Raw genomic sequence first — 17866 nt, 5'->3', positions numbered from 1 at the left:
GTTCTGTCACGCCTTCAGATTTTGGTCTTCATTCTAATCCAATGCCAGATACAATAAACACTGACCAAGAATGTAGAATCCACTGACAACATTTTACCATCTAGATGGGAGAAGAATGAATTATCAAGATTCTCCAAGGTTTGCCCTAGCCAGGAGGTAAATGACATTTATGCCGAGGGGCGCCTTGCTCTTTTGTGGTCACAGAGACCCAAATGAATCAGGGCCTGAGTGGAAGGCAAGACACTGTTAATAAAGAGCTACCTGTTGAATTCAGAGCTGCCTGGTGTAAGTGAGGTTGAATGCCTATAATTGGTTTATTGAATGAGCTGAACTATTGGAATATCAAGAGGAAACAGTTTTATTTTCTCCTGTCATCCACTTTCAAACACACTCTATCGGATATATTTCCTACCCCAGATAACAACTTGGGTCAATCCTCAGGTCCTAAGGGCACCTTAATATTTTAAAAGCCTTATTTTCAGATATTAAAAACAATAATGACAACAACAAGAGCAACACACACACACACACACACACACACACACAAACCAGTGAGATCTAAATCAAGACATTAACTTAATGTTCAATTTAAAGTTTCTCCCCTCCTCCCAGAGTAGGCCTGAGACCAAAAATGGCGAAGAGGCAATGGGACTGTCTGTCACCTGTTTTTTTTATTCTCTTGGGTCTGTTGTTTTCCCCCTCTGCTTAGGGTTTCTCCAGGGTAGAAAGAGAGGATGGATTTGGAGTAAAGAGACAAAGGCTGTTTTTCTTAGCCTGTGTTCTTAAGAGTCCACAGTCATTGAAGGCATCCACTTGCCTCTTTTTGGGGAGCAGCTCTGTGTTCTTCAGAGGCCCCTCCAACCTCGGAAGCCCCACCCTGGACCCCTTCCTGCAGCAGGCACGGCAGGATCTGGCTAGTCTTCTGCACCAGCTCCCAGCTCAGCTCCGTCCCAGCCAGTGTCCCTCTAGTGTCTCTTGGTTGCTGTAGCCTTAGCAGCCAGGACCTCGTAGGCAAGGTCTTTCAAGATGTCTTCCACCCTGCTTTCTTCAAGTGCAACTCACACCCTCATTCTTCCCAAAGGTGGAAATAGAGCTTCTCCCCACAGTTGCCTTCCCCTTTCTCCTCCTGCAGTTGTGGGCAGCTCCAGACAGCTTTTAGTCAGGATAAGTTGCCCATTTTCCGTTTTTGCAAGAAACTCCCAGTAAAACACACACACACACACACACACACCTCACAAACACGCTCTGTTCAAGGGGTTTTCTTGATATCTCCACAACTTGACTTGTGGGGGAAAGAAAACACCATGACGATGTCTGTCTAATCCTATGAATTTCAACACTTCAAAGAATCCTCCATCCCTAATGGCAGTTAAAGGGGATGATCGCTGGGCCTGCTTGGTCACTGCCAACAAGTCTGAGGAGAATGCACCTCATACTTCTCTTTAGAAATATGGGACTACTTATCTTGCATTTTCCTCAGCTTTATAGACTTACATGAAAATCAACGTTAACTAGAATTCTCTTATTCTGTGACTTGTGTAGCTGCCAGTATTAGTGTAAATGTTGCCATATTGTCGTTGCTAATGAGACAGCACAGAGTTTTTAAACCATGGCTCACATTAGAGACCTTGGTTTTAGAGGTTCTTTTTCTCCTCCTTATCCATTACTGTTTCAGCTGAAGAGAATGTATTTAGTCACACAAATGAAGTTACACTCACATGTAAGGCACATTAAATGGAGGGAAAATAAACAGTCCATCAGAGAAACTGGTGATCTTGAACAAGAGTTAACTGTACCTTTAAATTCCTAAATAGTTCCTTTCATTCCTTTACTCATCTGGGACTGCAGCTCTATGGTTGCTTTTTTGTTTTAATCAAGAAAAACAGAGAAAGTCATCGTTGTGAGCATTATTATGAGAGTCTGAGCATCTTCGGATAATTGGTTAGAGATGCACAGAATATAAGGCCTCAGCAGGCACACTGTAAATGATAGAAGCCAAAGAAATACTATGTCTCATATATTTCTATAGCTATATAGAAATTTCTGTTTTCTATTAAAATTACTGCAGGGAAAGATTAAGACAAGGTTGAGTCAAGAGGAAGGAAACTGGCCTAAAAAAGTTGAAATTAACATAATCAATAGGTGGTATGAAAACTTTTCATGAGGAGGTATTAATATTTTAAGGTATTTTGATCTATATAAACAATTGTTGAGTCCCTGCTTTAAAAAAGAAAAAAAGAATAAAAAGAGAGAAGGGATGTTTTTGACCTTCTTTAGTGTAACCACATTTCAGAGTAGCTGACCAGTTGGTTTTTTTGTGTGTTTGTTTTTGTCTGTTTGCTTGCTTTCTGGAAATATTGTTATGGGGATATTACATGATATGTCTATTATAGATTTATGCTAGTTTTGAATACACCACCATATTAAACCTCTAAAAGATTACAGAACAAAATAAAATAAAAACTTAATAAATTATAGAAAAAAGGACAACTTATCAAAATCTGTTTTAAAAAAAGAGAAAAATGTTTTTACTTTCAAGTGACTACTTCTGCTATTTTTCTACCAACTTCCATTGATTTAAGATTATAAATAAGCATGTATGTATACATGTATATGCTTATCTATTTTATATATATTACATATATATATGTTCCATATATAGAGTTTATATTTATATGAAACACCAAGAAGAAAGGTAGGCCACAAAAGAGGGGAGACGGTAGTAATTTAGTGGTTGTCATCTTGACTGTAACTCACTGGATGGAGATATATATTGATAGTCATAGATATAATTTGCTAGCACAAATATACCACCAATACACACATGTATACCTGATTAACTAAATAACTCAGTAATTTCAAATTGACTTTGAGAATAGGGAAAACAAGACAGATTTCACAGATGAACCACGCAGAACTGCAAGTACAGGACCGAGAGCAAAGTTTACTTCATCTTACCAGGCTTAGGGACAATGAGCTGTGCACTGGTCTGGGCGTTTCCAGCCTCATTTTCACCGACACACTGATAAAAGCCTTCATCCGACTTCACCACCCCAAGGATTCGTAGGTTGCTTCCTCCCTAGGGAGAAGAGAAAGCAGGTAAAGCATTTGAAAAAGCAAAACACTCCAAGTGACAAAACGATCACAAAACAAATTTTAATCAAACTTCCCAAAAGAAACCAGAAGGGAGGCCAAGAGGGTCCTCAGCCTTACAGATATGTCCTGTGTCACCTGGGAAATGTCACAGATTCCCAAGACTCTGCTGAATCCACGTGCGGCAATTTAACCTAGTTCTGCCATGAAAAGTATACTCCCAAGAATGCACATCAGCCTCCAATAAATGAGCAGTAAACAGAAAACTCTTTTATCAGGTATGGACGAAAGAGAGGTTAGTATCAGAAGAAATCTCATTCTTTTCCTTGTACTGAAGGAAATAGTTTCAGTGGCTGCTGGAGGGGAAAAAAAAAAAGCAAAAAGAAACAAAAATTATTTATCTTTGCAGCTTCTAAAGGACAAGAAATCTAGGCTGGATATTTTCTGGACATTTGCCGAGAAAAAAAAAGTCTGAAAATCCTTTTAAAATTGCGTGCTCTTTCAGGGATTTGGAGGAGGGTGTGGTAGATCTTTTATACCCATGCCATTCTTGTTATATGGCCGAAATGTTTCACCTTCAGTAATCCATAAATTAAACACAGCAATGTTAACTCCTGTTTTATGTAAATTGGGCCACCATAGTTTTCAAGGATGGATGATAAAATGATCTGAAATAGCATTTAATTACACTAACTCAGTTTATCTTCGATAATGTAAGAATTAGTTCAGTAAGTGAGACGAGTTAAATCACTTCCCCTGAAGTCATTAAGAGATAAATATTACCTCATGGGGAATTCTTAATTGTTTTTAGTGTCTTGTAGTCAATTCTCAGCTGATGTAAAATTCTTAAGATAAAGTTGACTAACTTCCAATTAACAATTCTCATATAAGTTACTATTTGTGCTAAATGTTACATGTGTGACAGATCTGGAGCTATTGGGGAAATATTTTTAAGCACAATTTAATGGGAAAAGGGCTCATACCATACTTTTTTTTTTTTTTTTTTTTTTACCTTAAGAAAAGGAACATTTTAAGTAGGTTGGCTATAATAAGTCATGCTGGGGGAAAGATTATTCAAACTGTAGAAAAAAATGAAATGTTTCATTTTATCCTGTGTCCTTAAGGGCACTCAACAATTTCCTCTATATGCAAGTAGCATATATTTTAGGCATATACAACACATTTCAAGTTGCCCCATGGCAGATCGTTTTTAATTCAGTGATAGGGGAAACAGCATTGCATGTAAAGGAACTAATGGATTGATGTGGCATTCAAAAGTTAGATGTTTTTTCCTTTCTTACTCTATTCCCAACCAATTAAATGCAACTAAAAATGAAAAATGGTTAAGTGGTGATAAACATAATAAAGATATTCTTTACGGATGTATTCCCTAAGAGCCCTTATAATGTGACAAAATGCATGAATCAAGAGATGATGAAAGTTTCTGAAAGACGACTGATCATGCAAGAGGGACCACCAGCAAGAGGCACTGTAAAGCCAAGGAGAGAGCTTGTGCCTGAATTCTATAGGGCACTTACACTATAATTGCCGTCTCCTGGGAGACCTGGCTTGGAGGACCACTTTTCTTTGACAGGGTCATGTCTGCATCTCAAACATAAGAGAAATGGATTGAAAGCCTCCTTCTTTAGCTGCAAAGTTCTTTGATATTTAAAAAGTGCTTTTCATATTTCTCAGATATTCATTTGAATTCAGAACCTCTGATGCTGACCTACACCAAAAGGAGAGTTTTCACAGAGTATTTTTAAATGAGCAAAGCAGTCTGCTGGTAGCAGCAAAAACAATAATAATAATGATAGGTATGGATCACACACTATGTACCAGGACAACAACTCAGTGAATATACCACCATTATCCCTATTATCTCTCTCCAGGGCAGGGACAGAGAGGTACACTAAACCTTATAGGAACTATAAGAACCATTGTCCTTGGCTTCAATTCTTTCCCAAGTTCAGAATTGCAAAGGATGTGAACTCTGGGTCTTCAAATCCTCTCCACCACTGCCACCACCATTGTCACTATCACCATCATCACTGCCCTTTTCTACTGCTCATGTAGGATCAGCTGGTCCTATCTGGAAGAGTAGCAAAGGAGCAAAGAGTGACCATCTTAATAATCGAAGTAAGACTACCATATTCATAAGTAGCGCATCTTACTTGAAACTTTATTATAATGGGCAAAATTTAAAGAAGTAAGAGATTCTTGGATTCATACAGTCTAGACCTAGATTCTAAACTCTGTTTTTCCAAGAACCACCAATGAGAATATTTAGAAAGCACTGGTCTTAGCCCCCCCATTTTTTCTTTGTTTGTTTAAAACTGTGTCTGTAAAACAAGGGGGCTGGACTGTTTGATGACTTTTTTAGCTCAAAAATTCCAAGTCTAAAAAATGATTTGCTTTATTGGAACAATTTTTTTCATACGTCATAAACATTCCCAATGGGAACATTGTTCCCAAGAAAGAAAAGCAACTGAAAACAGAGTAGACAATGAATGGGATTGTAAAGTGAATATGAAAAAAGATAGTTACCACTATCTGAAAATAATCACTAGGAATGACCACATCTCCATTCTTCATCCAATTCACAGTGGGCACAGGCTTCCCAGAGACTGCACATTCAAACTCAATATCCATGCTTTCATAGGCATAGAGGTTGGAAGGGTGATTTAAAAACCATGGTGGAACTGTAAAGACAGAAAAATAAAAAGTGAGTGGGTGGGGATGTGAACTTGCATGCTAACATCTTCTCTGACTTAGAAACAAATATTGAAAATGTTTGTAATTCAAATAACTCCCTTAAGCCCTTAGTTTACTTTATAGGAACTACTGTAGGACATGATAAACTCCCTCCACCCCCCCACCCCTGCCCCCCGCCAAATGCAGTTAAACAGTGTGTTGTTGTGTTAATGGTGTCTTGCCACAAAGAATGTAAAAAAAAAAAAAAACAACAAAATAACCTTTGTATATAATAAACAAAAATAAATAAATAAAAATAAATTTAAAAAAATAAATAAAAATAATTGCATATAATAAACATTCTGAATAACTAAGTATTTGTATCCAATTGACCTACATAAAGGACACTGGGAAGTCCATAAAGCTATGGAAACTATGCTGATAAAGCAAATAAAGGGGAGCTGATATGACTGACACAACCCAGTGTATAAGACATGAATGCTTAGTGTCTCTGTAATTCTAGAGTTTCATTAGGATTTAGTTAATGTGACGGACTCGTTCCCATTGAAACTGGCTGTGGTGATAGGACACTAAAAATGACCATCATCTTTACTGTGGACACATGCCTATTGTCTTAGCAATTATCTACTCTAGTGCATTGCTACACTATATTACTATTGTCTCAGCAGGGTACATGATACACTAATTTAATTTAATGTCTTAATTACCATAATACTCGTTACTCTATGATAGAAATTTGCAGTTGAAAGGAAATTACAAATATAACACACCTTCGCTAGTGAATCTCTCAGACTTGGTGCCTCAAAACACTGTGTAGGAAAGGAACATTTTAAAAAGTGATGTTGGAAGGGATAAGTTGGGAGACTGGGATTGACGTACACACACTACTATATATAAAATAGATAACTAATAAGAACCTACTGTATAGCACAGGGAACTCTATTCAATACTCTGTAATGACCTATATGGGAATCTAAAAAAGAGTGGATATATGTGTATGTAAAACTGACTCACTTTGCTGTACAGTAGAAACTAACACAACATTGTAAATCAACTATACTCCAATAAAGAAAAAAATTTTAAAAAGTGATTGTCATTTTCTTCCACTGGGAACCTTAAAATGATGTCAAACTTGAATATTTATATTGTCTGAAATCCAGGTTAAATTCACAGGGAAGTGGCAGCCTTGATCCCCTTTTCACATTGGAAATAAATATGTATTTTTCGTAGACATTTTTAAAGACATTATAATTTTTGTCTTTGCTGTTGTTATGCTCAGTGAGTAAAGTGTGCTAATTTTTGCTTCTTTGAGTAACCACCATACTTTGCTCTTTCCAACCACCATCAGCAAAACTTTCCCTTGAAGTCAAAGTGAATTTGCAATCTTTGATGGTCATTGCCTTCTAGAAAAATCGAAGAGCCAGTGGAAGGCACCCAGGATTCAAGTCCTAGTTCTTCTACTGAATGATCTTGGAAGTCAGATCTCTCCTCTCCCCTCCCCTCCCCTCTCCTCTCCTCTTTCTTTCTCTCTCTCTCTCTCTGTCCCTCCCTCTCTCCCCTTCCCTGTCTTATCCTGCTGTTTTTAACTAAATATTTGGGCCTCTAGTACCAAACAACTATTAATTCTTGAATCTTTCACAGGGGCAACTTGGTTTAGATGACTTGGCTGGGATGCATTAATATTCGCAGACTAAAGATATGGAAAAAACGTGTCTGAGAGCTTTCCTACAGAGAATGTGTCACCACTGTATATAGGGCTAAGATTAATTACTTATAATTTATAATAATATTAGACTTTATTTATTCTTTCACCAAATTCACTGAGAATGAACCAACATCAGAAATATTTCTTGAGTGCCTCTAAGCAGATACATTTATTGTCTCTTTTGGATTCTGTTGTCAATTTTATCACAGATTTTGATCAAGTATTTATTTACCAGCCAATAGCCAGTATTTATTGAGAGCTGACTGTACAATTTATTAGCCTAAGCACTTTATTATTCACACCACAACTCTTTGAAGCAGGCTCTTTTACCCCCATTCTAGAAATGAAGAGACCGTGGTGTGTAAGCAACTTCTCCAAACCACACGGACAGGCTGACTCCACTGCCTACACTCTGAACTATTTTGTAATCGTTCTACCTCTGGAAAATTCTGATGGAAAATTATTTTGCCATAAAAAATTATGATGGAAGGATAACTCAAAAAAATTCTGATGGAAGGATAACTCAAAAATATTCCCAAAGCCTCAGTGATAATAGAAATTAAGCAATTAGAGCTATTAAAAAAATAACATCACGTTGTCTATTCTGCCTCTCCCTTTAAGTCCTTCTTTCCTGGTGCCATGAAAACTGTCTGAGTCTGCTAAGCCCTGGTGTTCATGTTCATCAGATTTCCTGGAATCATTTGTGCCCACATCAGAGTTTTCAAAATTTAGATGACTTCCATAAGTGGATCTTGAAATTAATTTATGGGGGTTGAGACTAAACTTTAAATACATATGTATATAAGTAATATAAATAAACATACATCATACATAAACATATACATATATATGTGTATATATTTATATATAGAGAAGGAGATTTGGTATTCTCTTATCTTCCTGCTTTCCTCTTCTATACTCTTAATCCTTCCTATTCCTATGTTACTCCTCTCTCTTTCTTTCTCTTTTCTTGTGATGAACAGACTAGGATCTATTCATCCTATTTTAGGATTGCTTCCAAGAATTTAGGACCTAGGTATACCTTTCACTGCTCTGGGGTACTAGATTCTCAACACAAATATAAACTGGGACTAATGAGTGAATATGACTTATCAATGGTTGTGGACATGTTTCTTTAGCATTTTTCTGATCATGAAGAGGGAACTCAAACACTCCTTCTTCCATGAAATGTTGTCTTTCATGAAGCCGATGATGGATTTTCCTGCTTCCTGCAGTGCTCTCTCTCTGTGCTCAATTTTTATACCACTTATTATTGTTAGATATTTTTCACCTACATCATTATTTACTAACCAGACTATAAAGATGGGGCCTGAAGCATATGCTTTTTCTTTTAATTCCCTTTGAATATTAACATAGTTCTCCTTCCTTTCCACTCTCATGGAAGGAATAATTCACTACTTTAAACTATTTGGGGGGCAACAATTTCTTAATGACTAATAAAAATGAAGTGCCATGAATTTTCAAGTTTATCAAATCGTTCCATTCACACAGTTTTAGTCCATTTCAGAGAACTGCTTAACATACACGTATGATGCTACAGCAATTTCAGGCAAGATTGATTGATTTATTTTGTTTTATTTTCCTTCTTTAGATAGAATAAAATTCATGACCAGAAATAAATTACCCACATTTTCATTAGATCTTGGTTTCTCAGGATCTTCTTAAGTACTTAGAGTACATATAGAGAGAATTTTTATAACTTAGGGGTTGAGGGAAGAAGAAATAGTGACTACAACAGAAAGATGGAAAAAATATGTCTGTTCTAGAAAATGCTATCATATTTAGAAATGACTAATAGATGAGAGATCCCTCTATACTGCAATCATTAGAATTGTACAATTGAACCTTAAATTTGAGTAAACGTTTTCTCTAAATTAAATATTTTATAAATGAGTTTCTATGCTATGACTAATCATTTGCATTCTGTAGAGTAAAATTTATTCGGTAATTTCAGCCCCAAACCAAGTCATCACCAACAACCTAAATAGTATTAAAGGTTTTATTTCACATAAAAGATGCCTCACAAGTATTTTTAGTAACACTTATCTATTCTTTTCCAGTTATTTAGGTACAAATAAATGTGGGTCAATTCTAAAATACTGCTCTAGGACACATAATTAACACTCTGTATTACCTTGACATTGAGAAGATTCTATACATCCTAAAAATTTACTACAGCTCTTTGAAACTGCAAGAATGAAACTTTAAAGGAATGCAGGTGGTTTAAATGGACACTAGGCAGAACACACAACTGGTGAATGATAAACATGATAAACATCATGGGAATGATAAATATCAAGGAAAAAAACAGATTAGTGAGATTTTGTTAGGAAGACAATAGAAATTACCATGAGCCTTGATGGGCTACATTTTTACACTGGGAACACTGGAAAGCCAACTAGTGTCCCTGAGCAAAATACTTCTCTCTATCTCTCCAGGCTTTTTGGAGTTAATTTGTTGTTGAAATAATGGACATAAACCCATTAGTCTTCTCTTAAATGCAAATACCTGAAGATTCTGACCAGATTAAAAATCTAAAATACGTTTGCTGCCAAATTGGGTTAACTTTATATCCAAAATAAATTGAGTTCTTTCAAGTACAGTCAGATAATTTCACCTTAAGGAGCCATAGTTTGATATGTAATCACATTCAGATGACTACAAAGGAAACCATCTGGTGTTGAATGTAGGTTTAGAGATAACATAGCACAGGGGGAAAATATCTTTTTATCAACTCAGGCTTCCATGTTAAATGTACCTCAATGAAATCCTAGTTTTATGGAATAAGGTTTCTAATGGACATTCAATTTATAGATTAGAAATAGCTCTTTCATTCCATAGTTTCAATTCTTCCTGCACCAACTTCTGGTGCCAAAGTAACTTTCTTTCAGCTAACTTGATCTTTAAATGAATAACCTTCCTTCTCCTTTATTTAACAAGGAGCTGTGTGATATATGTCTGCCCAATCCAACACTTCTCTCCAGGCCTTTTCTTATGTGACAAGTGACTTGAAATCTGCTGAATATTTTTCTCTAGTTTGTTCCTTCCTACCTACACATCTGTCCTCCCCCATAGGACTGGGTGCTGAGATTTGCATTTCATTCTCTATTTGAGTTGTCTCTCACACATACCTGTCTGTACTCTCTTAAAAAATTTAGGTTGGGCTAAGTTGGGTTCTAGCCTTAAGTGACTAGAATGTATTCCACATTGGAAGTAAGATCTCATTTTAGTTTTGTTCTAATTACTAATATTGACTGGGGCTCCCATTGTTCTAGAAAAATGACTATTAAGCTATGGATTTTATTCTTAGCATTTTCTATTCAAAAAAGTGTTTCAATTTCTGGGGGCAGGGGGTGTTTGGGTCCTCTTAACAACTTCCAGAATGTACACTACCTTTTTCCCTGACATATGTGTAAGCCTAAGTGGTATATTTAATTATACATTTTTTTCTCAAGCAGAAGTAAATACATCATTATTGAAAACTACATTTCAGAAAAGCTGATGAAGCACCAACAATTCATCCCCTTGTAGCATCCATCTGGATGCAAATCCACCAAGCTCTTAATTTCTTAAGGACAGGGGATGCCTTACTTCTCTTTCTGTCCCCAAGACTAAACATGGGATGGGTGCTAATAAATACTTATTAGATAAACAGGCATGGAGGTGGTTTAGTCTTCATAGGCCAATGCTTTGGCATTGCCACTTTCTGGCTGCAAACAGGTAATAGCTATGGAAAAGCTAGATGAGGAACAACATTTAAGAATAAGGATATACTTTTCTTCTAAAGTCAATGCTAATGACAACAATAGAATATTAGAAGCATCGAACTATAAGCTATTCTGCTATAGCTGGCAAAGAGGATATTTTAATCATCTTAGAGAAATAAAAATTGAGACCTTTTGATTTTATCTCTTACCCCATTATGCCAAAAAATTTGTGCTCCTTTCTAAAAATTCTAGTCTATGTGCTGTGGGGATGAAGAACATCTGACCTTCAACCTTTACTTTAGAGTTGTGTTTAGGTTCTTTTGTTTTATTTTGTTTTTTGTTTTGGTTTTTTAAAATATGTGCTTAGAAACTATTTTAGAACTCTTGTCACAATTTTCTTTATCCAGACAAATAATCCCATTACTCTTCCTCAGTTTCGGCTGCTTCTGTAATCAGGATTTCTTCTCTCTAAATCCAGACTGAGCTTTCCATTTCTCTCTTTAACTGTAGAGCTTAGGACCAAACTGGGAGAATGATGTTGTACGGCTCAAACTAGTGATAAAAATGATAGGAGGATTAATCTCAAGGTCCTAATTCTATATGCTTACTTATGTTATCACCATGTCTTTGGAAACTTGATTTGTGTGCTATCAGCTATCAGTGTCCTTCAGTAGATGTTGGCAACTCTCCAACAATTAAGTCTGTGTGTGTGTGTATGTATGCATATGTATATGTATATATAAACACATATATATTAAATACATTTACTTCTATATATTTATATAAATATCTGTGCTCCTATGTAATTCTACGTAAACTGTAAAATCACATCGAATACCTATATTTAAAATGTTATGTATACACAAAGACATGCAAATTATATATCCATACAAATACAATTTATAAACATCTTTTTTTTTTTTTTTTTGCAGGCATCAGATAAGTTTATTGCTATTTGTGCGAATTGTCAGGAAAAAAAGAGAATTATCCAGTTGAGCATACTGAGACTTATTATCACATACAAATCATAAAATTCAATACAGAAAAGCGGTCAGGATCATATGCCCCCCTCCCAAAAAATCTGAAATATAAACATCTTTCTTGTCCAATTTTCAACTTTAGCTGTGAAGAAAATGAAAACATTTTAAGAAAAACAAGATAAAAAAATTAACTCAAATGGGTTATGACAAAAATAATAAATATTTAGAATAAGTTATCTAGTTCCTAACACTGCATACTGACAGAAATTTAAGAGTTATTATTTTTCCCTCAGTCAAATGTTTTCTAGCATGCCCTCTTGTTATTTGAGACTAAAAGATGTGGATATTCTAAACAGCTAGAAAAAATGTTTCTGTCATGCATGAGAGCAATTTCTGTATATTTTTAAATGGACATTGAAGAGTTACAGTAAATTATAATGAAAACTTTGTTTTTCGAGTTTTTTGTTAGTAGTAGATATTCTATGAGGGAATCTTCCAACACAAACATTTAACTGAGACGATGATGAATTCTAACACATAACTAATTTCCCCCCCCAATACCCAATGAAGTCAAAATTCCCAGCACACACGCACACGTGCACGCGAGTGCACACACACACACACCAACCATAGCAACCAAAGAAAAGAAAGCAGTCAATTGCAAATGAAAAAAAAAAAATCAAAATAGATGTTTCTGGAATAGAGGAGAAAGGCAGAGCAGGATTTAGTTCCTTATCTGTCCTTAAACCCCAGAAACCGCCCTGGACTTCGGGGAAAAGCCTAAGAATTCTCAGTAATACCTCCAAAACTGAATCAATGTGAAACCTATGGAGAGTCCTATGTTTTTCCTTCCTTTTCTGATTGAGGAGAAGCTGCAGTGGCTATCAACCTGAGGACCAGCCCCTCCCCTACAGAAGGGAATAGGATACGGAACGAGCCAACGAAGCTGGGTGCTCTCAAAGAGGCTGAATGTTGCCTCAACTGACCTCACTCCCTGACCATTCCTACTGGTTATTAAATAATTAATAAAACCTGAAATATCAAGCACTACAAACTGGAGCCCAAGGGGTCTCACGCAGTGTGGTAAATAAGTCTAGAAGTAACTTCTGCTATATTAGCACAAATAGTGTCTGGACAGTCACCCACACATGAGCAAGATAAATGACACACGTGGGAAATACGGAAATATATTATCGGCAACAATAAAGAGAGAGAGAGAGGGTGGGGCAGGGAGGGAAAAGTGGGGGGAGGAAGAGAGAAAAACAAAACACTCAACCCAGAAGAAAATCTAAGGGGAGAAGCAGAAATAAATTTCTTAAGTTGTTTCACACAATGGATTTACTTATTATGAAAATAAATTCAACAACATTAGAGGTCAAAGACTAGATGAAAAACAACAGAATGAAACGAAAAGGAAGGTAGCGGCCCTAAGGAAACAAATCAAGGGGCAAAACAACATCATTAGAGAGCCAATATATAAATTAGAAAGTACAAGTAACATAATAGACACCACTAAAAACCAAATTACCGACGTGTTGGAAATGATGTAACGGCAGTGAATGTAGATGAAAAAGGCAAAAAGACTAAAGTAATTAGGAAAAGCTTGTATAGAAAGAGGCCAAGCAAAGATGATTTAATAATGAGATAACTGGCATCCTGATACAGCAAGCTCACAAATGGAACAGAAGATATATTCAAAGATAAAATAATAGGAAATTTTCCCTAAAAAATAAATCTGAATTTTTAGACTGAAAGACTATACCATTTTCCTGGGAAATTGAATGCATAATTCTCAATAGTAAGATATATCTTATTTGAAATATTGAATCTGGAGAATAAATAATTATTTGAACATTCAAACAGAAAAGTCAAAATCAAAACACATCTACAAGGAATGAGGGGGAATCAGATTCCCATATAGTAATATCCAATGTTAGAAGATAATGAAGCAATATTACCCAAGAATATTATACACAGTTGTTTATATACAAAGCCATAGTCTAAATTATGAAAGTGTTCAGAAAATATAGCACTTTCTAAAGTAAGTCTGACAACAAAATCCAGGCAATTAAGAAGAGTACCATCAAAATGAAAAGATAGGCATTGTGATAAAAGGACTGGTGATGAATATTGAATATAACTCTATACAGAAATAAAAGTAAACACAGTGGAAATAATGTTTACTGAAGATAAGTCAATTGTCATAAACGTGAAAAGGATACAACTAATACCATAACTACCAAAATCAGAAGGTGGGGGAATGAGAGGATGGATGAGATTGCTAACCCCTCATGCTAATCCCTAGGTGCTATCTTTCACAGCAGGAATTTAATCAATTATGCCTTTAAGTAAAACATGAACTTTAGAAAACAGTATCTATAGCTGCATCACATTGTTATAAACATATTTCTACCTAAGTATCCAACTATTTATGTACGTAGAAGGATGTATGGAATACTGAGATTTGGGATGATTTTTAATTCACATGGGTTATTTTCACAAAATTAATAGTGATTCTTCTAAAACAATTTTTAAAAGACTCTAGAAGCAAATATTCTAAGATGTACAGTGATTATGGAAGTATGGATATATCTTCTTTCTTTTTTTAATATTTTAAAAATTTTCAATGATTAAAAAAGATATTAAACATTTACCTTCTGGGAGGGCTCACTATGATAGCTTTAAACAATAGAACCCACTGGAAATTCAAGAGCTTGTATAAGTAATACATATGATATAAATAGCAAGTAAACATATTTATCCTTCTTTTCTTTTCCTTTTATCCTACTTCTTCACTGGGTCTTGGAAGAACTTCAGAGAAACTCTTGTTGCTGGTGACAAGAGTACATAAACCCTTAAGGGAAATCATGTGGAGGTAAGAGCAACACCAGGTTTCCTATATCAAATTTGGTGAAGGATGATATATTTCTTATATATTTCCTATATACAGGATGATCTGGGGAAAACCACTGTATGAGAAAAAGGAGAATCAGGAGAATCAGGAACAACCCTGATTCTGGCTCTCCTACAGGTCAGATTATGGACACCAAGCAAGTAACTGAACTTTTCTTGACTTCAGTTTCTTACTTTGAAAGCTTAGAAGGTTAAATTGGAATTCAATCATTCAGGTTCTTTGGAATCTCTTCACATGTTGCTGGGGAGGGGATGGTGATGATGTTTCTCTCCAGCCCTTTAATACCTTCAAGGAAAATAATGATGAGACAGGCTGGGACCTGGGCCCTGGGACCCTTTGCTGCGGTACGTGCACCTGGACAAACCTCTCCTCGAGCAACAGAATACAAAGAAACTATAAGGGACTAAAAATAACTGTGCATGGGCAGTTAGGGCAAAGTCTGGACAAGAAGATATAAAAAGACCAAAAAAAAAAAAAAATCCAACTGCCACTTCTGAAGAGCCCGGAGCAAAGACAGGGTGTTGGGAGCAAAAGCAGGGTACTGCGCATGCCCCCTGCACTCAACACCACCAAAGGGGTGGGGAGACCACCTAAGACACCCCTCCAGCTCGACCGCTGGACACACCCCTTCCCTCACCCTATATAAGGAACCATCTCACACCCCCTAGGGGAGCGAGCTAGGGAACCTGTTATTTGTTTTCACTCCCCCCTGCTACAGTAGGGGCCCCAGTAAAGCCTTGCCTGAATTTCTTGTCTGGTCTCTTATCAAGTTCTATTTATTGGGGAAGGCCAAGAACCCTGGTCGGTATCAATGCCACTGTATATAACGAGCTTCTATATTAACGCGAAGCTTCACGAGAACATTCTCTGCTACTAAAACAAAGAAAGTAAATTATCCCCAAGCCTTTTTTCTCACCCCCGCTTTAAAATTCTGGTGAGTCTAACCTGTTAGTATATTTAGCTGGTCCAATGCTCTTCAACATGAACAGTTTACATCAAGTTGATTTAGAAAAGAAAAGAACAGGGAAAATAAAATTGTCAATTTGCTTTTTATTCAACCATTAAAATAATATTTGAATAGCATCAATGCATTGCTTAAAACGATAAATACCAACATAAGTATCTCAAGCATCTTTGAGTCACTTGAGAAAGTGACTCAAAGACAGGTCAAAGGTAATTAATTCAATGTCTTGCTGCAAAATGACAGTATTCCTTTCATACTAACACTTACATATGGCTTTTAAGATTACTTGGTGTAAGAGTACTTCCAGCATTGATTACATTCCAACTTTCAGACTTTATCTGCCTTTTTCATTCCTGCATTTTGGCCTCAAGAGACCTTAGCTATTTCCCTACAGATAAGACCAAGCTCCATGGTAATTTCACTGCTTTACAAACATGGATTTCAGAAACCATGGAGAAGGTGTGTGTGTGTGTGTGTGTGTGTGTGTGTGTGTGTGCATGCACACTCGCACACTTGCATGTGCATTAGGATTTATAAAATATCACCACATAGATAATCCATTTGTAAACCTGAATGACTTCTTGCACAGTAAACGAAAATGGTCTTTTTAAACATTTTGCCTGATAGTTAAAACCAAAAAGGAATGCTTACAAAATGTGTGTGTAATTCATAGTGGTAAATTGGGTTAAAAACTTCAGAACTCAGAAAGTTCATTTTAGTTAGGAAGAATTGGTATCAAATTTTAAAATGTGGTGTATTAAGGGCAAATGATAAAAGCATGCATTAGATTAAAAACAGCAAAACCTACTACACGTTTAACAGAAGTTTATATCAAAAGAAATCTAGGAATTTTTGTTGACTGCTAAGAACTCCAATTCTATTTTTATTTATTTTTTGTAAATGGAATTATATTTAAAAATCAGTATATAAACAATAAAAACAAAATCATTTGCTGTACATAAAACTGGGGATCACCATTCCTGGGAAAGCAGTTGTTCAACAAATGTCTTCTGGCTCTAGGTTTGAGACCAGCAGGAAGAAGAATTTCTTTCTGATGCCAGTGATTATCCTGGCACTTTTGAAGAATTCCACTTTTAAAACCCTGCCCTGGTCTTGCACTTTAGAGGACCCTGAATATCATAAACACGTATATGTATGCGTGTGTGCATGCACATGTGTGTGTGTGATAAGGGATGTATTGCTACCTTTATCACTTGGGGTCTGGCAATCAGTGCTGGCATAGAACAGTGTTTAACCCTAAACTTCCTCTCCTGTGACTAACACTCTTCAAACCTCAGGGAAACATTTCATTCCCCTCCTAAAACTCACCAAATACAACAGTCAAAATGTAAGGCTAACTCAGAAGTTCTTGCATTTTTGACCGTGCATTTCATAGTGAAACCTTCTTACACCCAAAAGCTTTTTGGGAAGTGGTTGGAAAGAAAAGCTCAAGGAAATATTTTATGTAATGTTTCAAACTTTACAGAATCCCTCCTATTCCTTCTCATTTACAGAAGTAGTTGCATAGTTTAACATATGACTCATCAATTAAAAGCAAACTGGTTAGAAAGCTTATAATCCATCCACTGATTCTGATTAAAAATATATATATATGTGCTTCTCAGAAGCTTCTAAAAAGTACTTGGCAGATTTTCATACTTGTCATTCATATGTATCTCATGTTTGTTCTTGCATATACATATAATTCCTGTTTATATGCCAAACGAAAGCAGTCATATAAACCAACACAAGTCTTTACTTTGTGAC

The 17866-nt window shown here is 36.0% G+C and overlaps 1 protein-coding gene across 1 annotated transcript in view; it reads right to left on the bottom strand.

The window, feature by feature from the left end:
- Positions 1-17866, bottom strand: part of DCC (DCC netrin 1 receptor) — a 946816-nt gene that overhangs the window by 485391 nt on the left and 443559 nt on the right. The window contains exons 7-8 of the mRNA XM_068562459.1: positions 5641-5795; positions 2959-3079 (exon numbers count right to left, since the gene is read on the bottom strand). Coding sequence (XP_068418560.1) covers positions 2959-3079; positions 5641-5795 — 276 coding nt within the window. The remainder of the gene's footprint in view (positions 1-2958; positions 3080-5640; positions 5796-17866) is intronic.

The sequence above is a fragment of the Eschrichtius robustus genome, chromosome 14, assembly GCF_028021215.1.
Source record: "Eschrichtius robustus isolate mEscRob2 chromosome 14, mEscRob2.pri, whole genome shotgun sequence".
Taxonomy (NCBI): domain Eukaryota; kingdom Metazoa; phylum Chordata; class Mammalia; order Artiodactyla; family Eschrichtiidae; genus Eschrichtius; species Eschrichtius robustus.
This window is presented reverse-complemented; position numbering and strand designations above follow the sequence as displayed.